Source organism: Sycon ciliatum, chromosome 4 (assembly GCF_964019385.1).
Source record: "Sycon ciliatum chromosome 4, ocSycCili1.1, whole genome shotgun sequence".
NCBI classification, from domain to species: domain Eukaryota; kingdom Metazoa; phylum Porifera; class Calcarea; order Leucosolenida; family Sycettidae; genus Sycon; species Sycon ciliatum.
In genome coordinates this window covers 36,025,697-36,040,532 of record NC_088646.1, presented here as the reverse complement: position 1 = coordinate 36,040,532, position 14,836 = coordinate 36,025,697, and the positions used below count along the sequence as shown (strand labels likewise).

Genomic DNA, 14,836 nt, shown 5'->3' with positions numbered 1-14,836 from the left:
CGACGGCAGAACTTCACATCACGTGATGAACCCGTGCACTCTAGTGCATGATAGATACTGGGTTGTACGCAGCCCAGCTTTGGGTACAACTCTCTTGTGGTCACTTTGCACTGTTTGCCAGCATAACCTTTTGAACCATGTCACGTGATGTGAAGTTCTGCCGTCGCAGCACAGCATAGAGGTTGTGCAGGCAGTTGCACACTCTTGGGGTTATGTACTCTTGATGATAGCCTATGTGCAAATATCCACCCATCACAGCGACCCGCACATACAAGAGAGTCAGACTACTGTAGAGCTCCCAACAGGAAGACTGTATTTTCTTCTAGCTGTTTCTGGTGCCTTACAATACTGGTTCATTTGGAGAGTGCAGTCTGATCAGAGATAAAAGCGACACAAGGGCATAGCATTGGGATTTCAGGTGGTCCGGCTAAATGGGGGAATAGTCTGGTACTGTACTGGACCTCAATGAACATTAAATACGGACGAAAAATCTTGTTTCGCATGAATACTCAGAATAGGGTGGGTCAACTTTTTCCAAAACAAAGCCCACAGGTATTACGGCCCTGTGACAAAAACAGGCACTGCATTTCTCTTACAAACAAGTTACACTGCAATCAACTCGACGATTGACAATGTTCTCCTTTTCTCCAGAAACCATGCACAACAAGTCATGCTGTATAAGTACATGTACAGTAGAGTCGGGCGTCGAAGAACGTTGTTTCCCAGGGGTTAGCCTGGGACGTTCTTATAGCACGTTCTTAGAAACAATTCATCCTGGATCATATCTATCCCAAAAGCGGCCGGAAAACCAACACCACGGTTCTTAACTTTAGGCTGTGGTGTTCTTAGCATTTCAGGCTGGACGTTCGCTGGGCTCAACATTCTTCAGCGCGCGACGCTACTGTACATGTAGTACAAACGTTCCTGTCATTTCCATTTGAAATTGATTTTTGCCAATTTCTCTACATAAGAGCAGCCAACAAAAGTTTGTTCCTACACTAAAGTTTGGATTGGGCTAATATCTTGCATATTAAACCCTATTGAGAAGCAACCATTTTATCAAGGTATCCACTCGCCAATACTGTAAACCGAAAAGCAATAAGTTGCAAACGAAAACTTCAACAGTCCACATTGTCATTGGGCTTCCAGCAAAAGTTTTCTCAAGCAAAACATTTGTCCGTAGGCCTTTCTGGAGTATTCACAACGAAAAAAACCCGGATAGAAGCTCTGTTTCTGCAAAAATCAGACAATCTTATTGCGGTACCCTGGCTCCAGGAGTAGTGCATAGTTCTTTAGCTTTTGTTCCGTTTGCTAGGGGTACACATTAATCAATGTAATACATGTGTGTGTGTGTGTGTGTGTGTCATGTACTTTGAGTAGCATTCATATTGCAAGCTTCGTGTGCTGCACTTGTATACTTGCTAGATGCGGTTTAGAGTTAGCCACATTTCCCCTCAACAGTTCAAAGCTAGCAAGCCAGAAGCGTCCTTGAACCCTGACCCTGAACTCCACGCATTATGGCAATGCTTGGCAAACTCTCTTTGCCTCAGCTGGCAACAGGCTGCATTCACATTGCTCTCAACAACAGCGACGAAAGTGAGTAGGTAGTTAGTTTGTAGAATCAAAGTTCACTGTTACGTTGAGAGTTATGTCGTCATCCCAGTGGGCTTCGGGTCCGTCGTCGTATCACTCGAGCAGAGGCTCTGTTGATTCAATAGACACAAATACAAAACACAAAAAGATGGCACAGTTAGCCATGTACATATATATATTCCCAAGTTTGCTCAACACTGAGCTGCAAACGTCATAGAAGCAGACAGATCAACATGATGCACCAGATACTGCCATTGGCCGAAGGACAGCTAACCAGTGATACCCACACCAAGCAATACACAGACCAGTGTTACCCCAGAAACAGCCATACTTCTTTTCTTTTAGGAATGTGTATACGTTCGAGTCATTGCCTTGTAACAAGCATGCAAAACGGTTTAGATGGCACCGAGAATATTCTGATATGAAGCCACAATAACTACACACCCCATTGTGCTCGACATCAGGGGAGAGAATACCTACACACCCCATTGTGCTCGGCATCAGGGGAGAGAAGTGTGCGCTGGTTTGGATTGTGCTGCCGTGACAAGCACGGACAAACATTTATAGATCAGTGTAGAGTGAGCACACCGTGGAGAGTTTCCCAAACTCCTGGCCACCAACACTCTTTAGTAGTAGGTTTTTCATTTTGACCCGACGAGACCATACGACGCTTGCAGATCACAGCACAAACAGTTCACCAGCCACACTCCACGAAAGCAAGTAGTAGTACTCCTGACAAGTCTTGTTTCGTTCCATAGAGATAATAACGGGGAACTCATCAGAGGAGAAGCAGTTGTTGAATGAAAAACCTACTACTACTGTATTTGACGGACCTATTGAAGACGGCACAAAGAATCAACACTCTTTGTTCTCTTTCTTTTAGAGGCTTCCTGCCGCACGTGCATAGCTCATACGCACACTCCACAGGAAGATATTAATTAATAGAACACAAGCACTACAGCTAGTTATCGGCTGTGGTGTAATGCTAATTGGCCATCGACCCAGCAAAGATGGAGAGTCATGTCAGAGGGTATGTTAGAACATCACGACAGAGCGGCATTAGAAAACAGAAGAAATCCTGGCACCAACCTATGCAGATCGTCGTTTCCGCCGCGATGGCACAACAACAGTCATCTAAAAGGATTGGATAGAACAGGAACAAGCGCGCACATACACACACACACACACACACACACACACACACTACAGTTATAAAAAGCACCAGGTCTCCACACAAAAGCCTAAACAGAACTCATCAGATACATCAGCACACCATCTGCAACCAGTCGTCAAGAATGCAAGCATGCAAGAAGGCAGCGACACAATAGTCGTCAAGAATGCAAGCATGCAAGAAGGCAGCGACACAATGCGCTCTTCCCGGAGCACTGCAACACACACCTGATTGCTCTCTTCCTCGCTCTCCGCCTCTTCATCATCATCACCACTCATCTCCTCCTCATCGTCATCTTCATCGTCTTCATCGAAGTCGTCGTCATCGTCACTCATCATATCCTCCTAGTATTGCGGTGGAATAAGCACAAAACACAGAGTTAACACCTAATCTCCACCAAAATTCTCCCGTTCGTAACGTTTTCAACGACAAAACAAAACAAAAACAAACAAAGCACGACAAAGAAATGTTGAAGAAAGACGCATCAGTAGGACAGAGCTAAACCAAAGGTGGATAAACAAGATCACAGAAAGGAATAACGCTATCATACAATCTCTAAGCCGATGAAGTGCCTTAGAATCTGGCATTAACATCATGAAGGGTTAGGTGTACTTGGGCGGCAACTCCACTCACCACATCTGCGTCATCTGTGTCATCCTCCTGCTGCATTTCCAGTGGCTGGCCAGACTCAACGGCCATCATCTCTTCACTGCCATCAGCAGACAAGGCTGCAAAGCGTACACATCAGTAGAAATAGGCACACACGCACACCCACCCACACCCACATAACACACATACATACCACACATTTCGAATACGGGTACACTACAGTCCATTCAGAAAAAGATGATATCCTAGCTTTTGGCCATAAACGGGTCAAATTTTGAGTTTTTCGTCTCCTTTTTTTTTGGCAATCCCCCATGGAATGCTCTTCCAATTGTGTTTTTGAAGTCTATTAATTTTCTCCAAAAAGCAAGCCATAACAAGAATAGGATTTCGGCCAGGTTTTGCCCCCAAAGCACTGAATTGGGTAAAAACCATGAAAATCCAGGCCGTTCACTCCACTTGCATAACAGTACATTTGCGGTTCGAACCCCAGTTGAGGTGCCTTTTTGGACCCTTTTTCAAGTTTCGAATCGCGCGGCACTGCACAGTGTACCACAAAATCGCCAAACACGGGAGCTCTCCAGAGCCAGCGCTCAACCTTTTCTGAATGGACTGTAGTAGTCAGTTAGATGACTTCCCCCATCAACGCTGGCCACCGAAGGGGTGGTTATTCATGTACTGTAAAGTACCGTTGATCCGCCCCTCTCTATTTTCTACCTGTGAAGCGACTTCGGCGTATACAACGAAATACGATGTTGAACCGACGCTTGCACTGCTGTACCCAATACGTGCCAGTGCAGGATGAAAACGTGCACAATCCAGCACATCGAGTCTGATCCTCCACGTTTTTGTACATCATACTGCACTTCACAGCCTTGATCTAATTCCTGTCCCCTGCCGAAAACCCAGCTGGGAAGCGACATGGCGTGGGGGGGGGGATCAACGGTACTTTACGGTACATGGAGTTCAGAGAATGATAAGTGGGATGCAGTAGACCTGTCTTCCTCAGGATGGGCATTGGACAACAGTTTAATCGGCATTCATAACAGGCGCGTGTAATTGGCATGCTTATTACACGCATAGGTGTGCATGCACAGATATATTATAGAAGCAGGGATTATTAGCTTGAGATTGGAAGAAGCTCTGCTGCAGGTACATTGTAGTGTGCATGGCATACCTTCCACAGTCTGGCTGTCGTCCTTCAGCAGTGAGGCCTATCACAAGCAATACAAAAGAGCACAACACCAACAACAGCACACATACACACACACACACCACGCATGCACACACACACACACACACACACCACGCATGCACACACACACACACACACACACACACACACACACACACACACACACACACACACACACACACACACACACACACACACACACACACACACACACACACAACACACACGTACAAACATGAATGACCAAGCGTTTCAGCGAACACACGGAGCAAGGTTAATGCTGGGGTCATCCACAAAGCACCAATGAACTATCTTGGGAGGAAAGAGGAGACTCTTGGCAATCAGAAATGAAGTACCGTCAAGCATGCAATGCACTCATGCAGTCGTTGTTCTGCACATGAACAAAATCACAGTGTACGCCAAGACTCCTTGGAAGTGCATGTGCTTTGGTGGACAGCCAAGCGAGTGCGTGGGGTGACAGCACACGCCAAGGCCGCCGCCGCAGTACTCACCATGTCAAACTCCTTGCCCCACGACGACACCACCTGCGCAGACAGATGAGCAGGCAGCGTGCTCTGCTCCGGAGGGTGCGTGAAGAACTTGATGGCACCACTGCACCGTGAAGAAGACAGTGAGAATAATACGAACAAGACAGGGAAAAAGACCACTATGACAATGAACAGAAATACCGGGTATGTCCGGGATTAATTAAGGCAAGGCAGGAAAAGATATGCACACACCATCTTCAATTCACACGCGCAAACGCAAACGCACACACACACACGCGCGTGCACGCAGTACCGATTGAACCTTTCTCAGTCTGATAGTCAGTGCCCACCTCATTTGACCAGACATGGGAAGTGTCCTGATTACAGAAGTTATTACTACAACATGTCAGATAGAGAACTTTGCAACTGAAAGACTGTCCCGACTGTGGAATTAGAAGCGTTTTGCCACGGGAGAAACTTGATAGACAAACTGTGGAGCTCAAAGATCGTCCTGACTGAAGATAGAAGCCTTCTGCCATGGGAAGTTGCACAACCGGTATACTTTCAAAGTACTCAATCTGCAAAATAGTATAAAACCCCAATGGGTACATCACCCCACTGAATATAGAAGGGAGTATGCTAAAAAAGCGCTTAACAGGTGGGCTTAATAGTGAGCATTATCAGCAAAATCACATGCTCCATGTACTAAAGAATCACTCACGAGTTCCAATCCTTCAGGACTGATCTTGCAGCTGCCTCCAAGTCAGGTATACCACCTAAAGGAAAACAAGATAATTATGGCAACAACTATCACCCACCCATATCGACATGTTGTATGGCCCGAAGCAAAACCAGACAATTTTCAGATTAATGTACGTAATTACGCGGGCAAAACCATGTTGATATGCGGCGATTGTGCAGTATTGGCAAACTATGATGAGATCAGTGTGTAGCTATAAAATTCCATGCAAGCAACTTGTGACATATACCCATACAGGAACATGGCATGGTAAAGTCTTTGAGAATAGAGCTTCCAGAACAGCTGACGGCATAAAGCGGCTGAGAATCCAGCTGCTTCCACAAAACAAAAACCTTTTTTTTCCGGGTAAACACCGCCGAATTGCTTTCACGTGACAGTGGGCATGTGATCGTTCGGTTGGATCCAGATCCATAAGTACAAAACCCGAAGTGACTCTTTGATTGTCGTTTTCTACGTGAACAAGGTCACGGTAGTGGTGTGACCAAGCGTGGTCAATTGATTCTGAGGCATCCAGTGGATCTTGATCCGGATCCAGCGAAATGATTACAGCCTTAGTACGTAGCACTAAACAGACCAATGCGCACACAGTCCAGATAGTAACCGTATGACTGGAGCCATCATTCTATGCCATGTTTAGCAACGCAGCATCTAACCTTTCCGAAGCTTGCCCAGGCGCTGCGCTAGATGCGCGAGGAACTCCTGAACGGACGTGTAGGCGGGAACGAAATACCGCTGCATCATCTGCCAGGTTGACACAAAGAGAACATGACTGGTAATGGCGCGCACGCACAACAAGTGGTACACCTTTGAGATAATACCTGTGCAAGACAAGGATACATGTACTGCAAACTTACTCAAAGTAGTAATCAAAGGTAGCAGCAACCGTGGCCTATGTCCATGGTTGTCCGTGAAGAGCGCACGCTTTCTTTCCATTCCCAACACTTGTAATTGAAGCAACTTGAAGTTCGCCACTCACCTGCCCACGTACTAGTACAAGTAGTAGACTGTGACAAGAAATGAAATGCTCTATAACGTATAGCTGGGGATACAAAGTACTACAATGGTGCACGTAAGCCTTGTTCATTGCTAAGCCCCGTAAGCCTTGTTTGATAGATTAACATGTTGGACGGTTGACAGTGTGTTTAGGCGGAGGACGCACTGTGTCGAAAACAGTGCTCCTGCCTACAAGCACCTTCAAGTGCCACAAGTAGTAGTACGCAACCGCCTTGCACTGTGAAAGTTCCTTGCTGTGCTGCTGTATCTACCTGCCCGGGTCTGCGCTTTCATGGACACAAGCGACAATGGCAGACGCCCTCATAGACCAACCTACCTGCTCCTGGTTGCAACGACGCAGTATCGTGCCAACTGGCGTGATGGGGTCGGTGAGTTTCTCCAACTGTGACAAAAGGTGAAATGAGAAATAAACAAATGAAGTTCAAGATCATTCCCAACCTTACCCTTGCCATAAAAGACACCAACTATGCATAGGCTGAAACTTTCATCTGAGAATAATTAAGTTTATAAACTACAAAGAAAGGCAGATCACCTGCCTACAAAAGTCATCTAGTCCGACATTATATTTTGATGATAAACTCTTCGGCCGAAAAGGAAAAAAACCCTACAATTCTAATTCTCTGCGGATAAGTCTGTTCATGCCGTAAAACCTGCAGTGGTGATGGTGACTACGACATCAGTAGCAGCACCACCCCCCCCCCCCCCTTCCTTCCTGTTCTCACATTTTTGTTGAGCTTGAACAAAGATTATTGTGTCAAGCGGCAGTAGCAGCAGTAGCAGCATGTGCATGTGCATGAGTATGCACAGCAACACCAGCCACCTACCTGTACAGAGTTGTGCAGAGCAGCATGTGCGTCAGTGTCATCCTTTGCCATCACAATGCCGGGACTGTCCAGCAGCTTGATATGCTTGTCAAGCTGAACTTCCTGCACCGTCCTGCCCAAGCCACATGTAATGCATAACAGTGTGAATAACTGGTAATGAATACTAGGGCTGAAAGGAATAATCGAAATATGCAAGGCGGAAAAGAATATTCTTCGTTAAAGTAGAAAAGGAATATTCGTAAATGTACAGAAACTCGCCTTTTTTGACATCGATCAAGCTTATTCGGTGCAAAATATAAGCAGGATTGCCTCTTTCGATGTGTTATAATCAGCAAGACAAATGATTTTTCAAATGTCTCTCTTGTAATTGGGATGTATGCAAGTTAATGGTCTATGGTTACCATGGATAAAACTAGGTATCCATGGAAATTGCATGGCTTAGAATATTCCGAATATTCTTCGTTTCGCATGTATTCGGAAAAAGAATATTCGTTCGCTTCATTGAGCATTCGTTTCAGCCCTAAGTCATTGAATACAATCATCGCTGGCCAGCGCACGCACACCACAGAGAAGCTATAGTGTAAATATTACTAAATGTCATGCAGTACTACCCGATTCACTATCTACAACAGAACAAATCGAGACCGACACGGAATGTTCAATGCTTACTTTGTTACACCGGCCGTGGCACCAACACTGCACGCACGGGACCGCTTCAGACTGTTGATAAGGCTGCAGGGCATGGGCAGAAAGTAGTACACAAGATAATCATGCCCCACCATCACGTCACAACAAGGACTGCCACCGTGCGCCTGTGGTCACCTTGCTGTGGCAGGTTCTCCAACGGAAATTGCCTGATATCACGATAGGGGTGGTGCTTGACGGCTCCCTATAAGAGGAGTGACTTCGCATTGTGCTGGCTAGCTTGGGGATACAGCTGAAACAACTCAACCTGATCGTTTGCAGCCGCAGACGCTCAGTGTTCAGAGCTACACACTACAGTACAATCATGTAACTAGCTAACATGATAGACATGTGTCTATGTATCCTCAGGCTGTGTAGAGCACTCCATGCCCAGCGGACAGAGCCAGGAGAACAATACTAGTCGCCAACCAGCAACGGTACAACCTAGTCTTCTTAGCTAACATGCTAGAAGATTCAGAAGCATGCATGTACACGGTAGAGGGCTTAGACTGCTGATAGAGGCCTACATGCCAAAATCAAGCAACCATGAAGAACCCACAAACGGCATCATAACGAGAAAGAAAGGAGTAACAGCTCGGGAAGCTTACCTGCTCTTTCCAACATTGGGAAATCCTGCACATACAACGTGAAAACAGAGAAGACAACACGAATGTAACAGTGTCAGATACATGTACCAGGCTTTCAGCCATAAGCCCTGTAAGGACCCCTCCGGTGTTGATGCTGTGGTGTACAGGTGGTGTACAGGGATGCCGCCTCAATAGCACCCCATCCTACAGAGTACGCTGACATACCAAGTGAACCTTACCCCACAAACAGGAAAGCCACGTCTTGAATCTACACTACACGTATAGTGTTTATCACTCAGTGAAGACAATACTAGATGTGTCGAATCCCACTCACCAACGACACCCACAGAGATAGTTGTCTTGATCCCAGCATTGCGACAGTAATTGGACAACAGCTTCATCAGACTGTCTGCTCCAATACATGTACCGCCGCTCATTTGCTTCTCAGACGCAGTTGCCAGAGATGCCTTGGAGCGACCCTGCAAACAGACAAGCGACAACAGTTGTACAGTATTATAGAACTTGTATACAATTCCGGTCGCAGCGAGCAGTCACACCGACACTAGCAATAGGCTGTCATGCACGGCAATGGTACACATGTATTATTATATTGCACTGCAGTTATTACAATTGATGTGCTCTCAAACTTGCCAGAGAACATACAAGCAGTTAGAGTCTGATAGGCCTGCACTGATAAGAAAGCATGCACTCCAAGATAATAGAACTACAGTGCAACTGGACTGGACTTGCAGAGGAAGCACATACACACACGTGTAGCCCCCCCCCCCCCACACACACACATACACCGTGTACACACACACACACATGCACACACACACGCACACATGCACACACACACACACGCGCGCGCGCGCACACACACAAGCGCAGCAGCAGCAGCTTTTTAGCAGGAACATACTATCCTATCCTTCTGGCCTTGTGTGGATGATTTGATTGCAACTGTAGGGAACTCATTCCGAAGATGCTTCAGCCACGCACCGATTTGTTCTCTTGGGATGAGATCTAGGCAGCAGTGATAGGGCAACACACACACAACAGTGATAGGGCAACACACACACAACAAAACTCATTTCATTTAATCACACCGAAAGGATCCACCCCCACCCCCTCCCCCGAAAAAAGAAGACAATCTCAGCCTAGCCTCCTCGCTCAGAGCAATGGCGATGCCACTCTGTGGATGTCTCCAGGCCAACAGACTGCTTTATATTAAGCAGGGATGTGAGCCAAGACTAGCTGCCCTTAGCTGCACCCATGTACAGTACATGTACATGACACCTGCAGTGCACAGCTATCATGCCGAAGCATGCACAGTTGCACACACATATAAAGTTCTTACCGATTTTATTCAGCACCAAAATCAGACGCTTGTTTGGTGATGCAAGCACGCTCTCCTCGACCTGCAGCAGTAGCAACAGTTATGAGAGAACCATTTGAAATGCAACTTCCTGAATGCCTATACCAATCACATACAGATGGAACTAGGCACAAGCAACTTCGGCTCGCAGCGAAACGTAAAGCAGTCGAAGTGAGTGTATTTGACAGTGACTACACCGCAAACCCCTTGACATGTTAGTGAAACACAAGGAATCGACGAATGGCAACCGGACTGCTCCGGCACAGAGAACTAGGACTAGAGTTCTGCCATGCAGCCAGCTCGAGTGAGCACCACCATCACCGTAACAGCTGTACCGCCAATGACTTGTTGACGGACAGGCAAACACGCAATGGCGCTTTTAAATTTAAAGTTTTAATATAAACCTAGATATGTACCTGGACGCATCTGCAGCTCAGTGGATCTCGTGCATCCAAGACCTGGAGCACCACGTCGGCCGCATCCACGACTTTGCGGAACTCGCGATAGTAGGCCTTGCGCGCCATCTGCGTCAGGTGGCCGTCCGATGTGTACAAGCTGACCGGTGCTGATTTCTTCTCAAACTCGCGCGTGCGCTTGGCCGCATCGCGCTGCATGCTGCTGAAGCTGGCTCTTGCTTGCCTCTCTCTCTGTTTGAATTCATCCTCCTGCAGGAGTTACAGAATGAAGAAATATGTTAGAGGAGTGTTCGAGCAAAGTTTGAACAAGGCATAACCGTAGCAAACAAACACTTGCCAGCAAGGGTTATCAACTAGCAAAGTACAAAGTCGTGAATACCTAAACACAGTGAAGAAGACACAATGAAGTCTGTCATGTTTAAAAGAGGTCATCAGTCGAATGGCTGATCTATTGTAAAAAATATATATAAAACATAGAATGAAGTTTGTACTGAATGCCGCAACAGACACCAGACACCACAACTGATGTACACACTGTGCAAGGTGGGGGTGTCTTACTTTTCGTTTTCTGTCTGCGAGCTGTTTCATCATAGAGTCGCGGAAAGGCAACAGGTTAGGGATACCAGGATCCTTAGGCTTTTCTGCATGCACAAGTGAACGCAGACAATGACACGACATAGAGGTCAGGGCGACGGGTCAGTACAACTGTGTAGGAAGATTATCCCATAGATTTTACAAGATGCATACACTTTTGCACTGCAGTGGAGACCGGCGTGCGTACAATAAATGGCAAACAGCAGTAGAAGTCCACAAAGAAATGTAAGCACAATCACATTGCAGAAGTGCTACCATTTCAGTCATGACAATCGTAACACATTTTAGATCCTGCATAGTGATGCCCCACTCCGCCATTCTGCACAGTGATAGCGAAGCTGTGCCCTCACTATGCTGCTGATACATAGCAACGGGAACAAACAAACGATAATAGTAGTGATGCTTGATATCATACAGGGGCATCACAGGGCAATGGGGAGTGGTGATGGTGGGGGGTGCGGAAATGCACGCGGGGGGAAATAATCAGATTTTTCGGCCAACAGGGCACGTTTTAGCGTTCTTTTATTGCTTTTTTGGATGAATTGGGCGGACCATCCTAGATCCTGGATGAAAAGTGGTACGACCATGGTCATACTGATTGTACCGTGTGTGACGCCGCTGTCATATCAAGACAAACCGTCGATCTCAGCACTGTGTGCCAAGTCAAAGTGGTAGAGCTTATAATGCTGTGCACAAAAATGATATTCGTATACGCTCCCTGCCACAGGGGCTGACCTACTTTTGCGCATTCCCCGGGCCTCTTTCCGCTGCTTCCTCTTGTGCTCCCGGACCTAGAATAACACATAGATTCCAACAACACTCCGGGTTTCAAACCAACCAGCATCAACACAGCATGTTCAGTTGTATAGCACATGTGATACATGTACACCTAACATTTACTGAAGAAGCAACCTGATAGTGAGATTGGTGCATTACGAATGACGTAACGCACAGAACACTACTACATAATAAATTGCCTGGGTGCTGAACACCCTCCACAGTACTTCAGCCAGTATAACACACTTGAATGTTCAGTGCAATTACATCGACTCGTTATGTGATGATCCTGAGAATTATACTTCAGTGGTTCTTGTAAATCGACTGCAACCTTTGACACCTACATCATACTTGTACAATAACACTAACAGGCTGATCAATGATGCACGACGCGCTTTGTGAAGCTCTACATAATAATTATATAGATACATGTAGCGAAAGGAACAAGTACATCTCATCTTATCACGGTCAACGAGAACAAAATGAGTCAAAAGTACCTTTTTCTCGATCTTGTATTTCTGTGCAGCTGGGAGCCGCTTGCTCTTTTTCTCTGGGCAGAAACAGAAACGATCGAGCTACACATGGGAACTGGGAATTTATTTCCATCATCACTAGACTTTACTTACTTGGTCGAACCATGTCTGTTTGGGATTCTCTCAGCGATCAAGACGAAAGGTGAGACTATTCAACATACGAAACAAATTTGATGCTTGAAAAAATTGGCACTCATTGCATTGTGATTTTGGGCATGTACTTGTGTGAATGAAGTCAAAACAAAAAAAAGTGTGCCTTCTCAGATTATCCACAAACTGGGTGTTCAGATTCGCTTGAACGCAGCTCAAAATGTCACCACAAGCGCACTGCGCACGAGGCGATTTACCATGATTACGCTAGCGCTTGGCTGGCGATTACGTCATCATTTGAAAGGTTTTGCGCAAAACGATCCTGTGTTCAGAAATTTTGGAAAAACTCTTTACACTGCACCGCCATGGCAAGCTGTTCATAAACCGGGCCCTGGCCTGGGGTTACCGGTATTGAAGGCATTGCTAGCCAAGAGCCTCGCCACATATCACCAAGAGTATTATAACTCTTGATATCACAAACAAAGTCAAAGGTTCTCATACAGACACCTCCCTGTTCTAAACACACAGTAGAAGCGCGCCCAAGAACGCTGTTTCCAAGGGGTGAGGCTGGCATGTTCTTTTTTCAGCAATTAGGCTGCGTTCTTACTGTATGGCTGTGCCTTTAACCATGGTCTTATAATCGAAACACCGCTGCTTTCCTAGCTAATTATACAAGATGCAAAATGACTCGCCCACTACGCCGTGCCATGCTATAAAAGTCCACACAGAAATGTCAATCTAAATCCACTTGTTCACGCTTTCTGCTGGGCTGGAAGTTTTGAAGCCATGGCCTGTCCCCTTGGAAAACGCGATTCCGGTGCCGCGATAATTTTCGCAGAAATTGCCATCATCCGCGGAAATCACGGAATCTGAATTATTGCGGGTAAAAGAGTAAAATTACTACTCCAAAAGCAGCAGAAACGCTACTGAAGACACTTACGACCTGTTTGAGCACATAATTGCTCAAAGACTGAAGTTGTCATATACAGTAGAGTCGCGCGTCCAAGAACGTTGTTTCCAAGGAGTTAGCCTGGGACATTCTTATTTTGTTGGGCAATCTGGCAGCGTTCACATAGCACATTCTTAGAAACAATTCGTACTGGATCATATCTACATATATCCCAAAGGCAGCTGGAAAAACAACACCGCCAGGCTGTGGCGTTCTTAGCATTTCAGGCAGGATGTTCTTGGGCTCAACGTTCTTGCAGCGCGCGACTCTTCTGTACTCTACAAGGAGGGTGAAAAACATGCAGAAAGTGCCGCAGATTTTTGATTTTTAATACTGCAGAAAATGCAGTGGAGTAACTCCCCTTTTCCCCCAGAAATTGCCGCAGAATTTAGAATTATTGTACACTCAACTTCGCTAATAACGACTGCGGATACGAGAGAGCTTGGAAGCTCAGGGCCTTACGCTATGCTTTTCTGCCTTGATGACCTAGACAAAAAAAAAGCATAGGGATGTTATAAATTCTTTAAAAAAATCCTTTTTTGTGTCAAGTAAAGTCGGCGGAATAGCGCGAGCTCCAGTGTGGGGAGCAAACCCGTTCTTACAAATCCTTTTTTTTTTAAGACATAACCTGGGATTCGAACCCGCACTATCGCGCGCCCTGCATGCATCCCCCGATACCAAGAGTTATGAACTCTTGCCGATACACTTCGCATACATACTAATTCTTCCAAGTTGTTTCACATTGTGATCTTGCATTTGAAAGCCCTATTTGAATATGCATTGTGGCCAGCCGTCTTTGATGGCACGGTACGATAGGGGATAGGTACGGGACAGGTACGATCGAGGGTAATACGACACCGTCTCCCGTACCGTACCGTACCATCAAACACAGCTGGCCACATACAGCTGCCCGCAATATTCAAATAGGGCTTTCAAACGCAAGATAATAACGTGAAGCAACTTGGAAGAATGGGTATGAATGCGAAGTTTATGGGGAATGCATGTAGGGCGATAGTGCGGGTTCGAATCACAGGATATGCCTAAAAAAAAAGGAGAATTGAAAAATTTATAACATCCTATGCTTTTTGCCGTCAGATACGGATAGCGCCAGGCGTGACACAAACAAACAAACACACAAACACCAAATTAAAGCTGTGTGGACCCTGGCTAGCGCAAGACG

At 46.1% G+C, this 14,836-nt stretch overlaps 1 protein-coding gene across 1 annotated transcript; it reads right to left on the bottom strand.

The window, feature by feature from the left end:
* Positions 1-1,597: 1,597 nt before the first annotated feature.
* LOC135815938 (guanine nucleotide-binding protein-like 3 homolog) lies at positions 1,598-12,836 on the bottom strand. The gene is made up of 20 exons (XM_065329294.1): positions 12,711-12,836; positions 12,582-12,634; positions 12,047-12,098; positions 11,272-11,354; positions 10,714-10,962; positions 10,280-10,340; positions 9,842-9,945; positions 9,257-9,401; positions 8,944-8,968; positions 8,321-8,383; positions 7,652-7,763; positions 7,144-7,209; positions 6,467-6,554; positions 5,775-5,829; positions 5,078-5,177; positions 4,548-4,584; positions 3,398-3,492; positions 2,992-3,108; positions 2,683-2,727; positions 1,598-1,703 (listed from the first exon to the last, which is right to left on the bottom strand). The coding sequence occupies exons 1-19, from the start codon at positions 12,721-12,723 to the stop codon at positions 2,683-2,685; spliced, it is 1,563 nt and encodes a 520-aa protein (XP_065185366.1). The 5' UTR covers positions 12,724-12,836; the 3' UTR covers positions 1,598-1,703.
* Between the last annotated feature and the right edge of the window lie 2,000 nt (positions 12,837-14,836).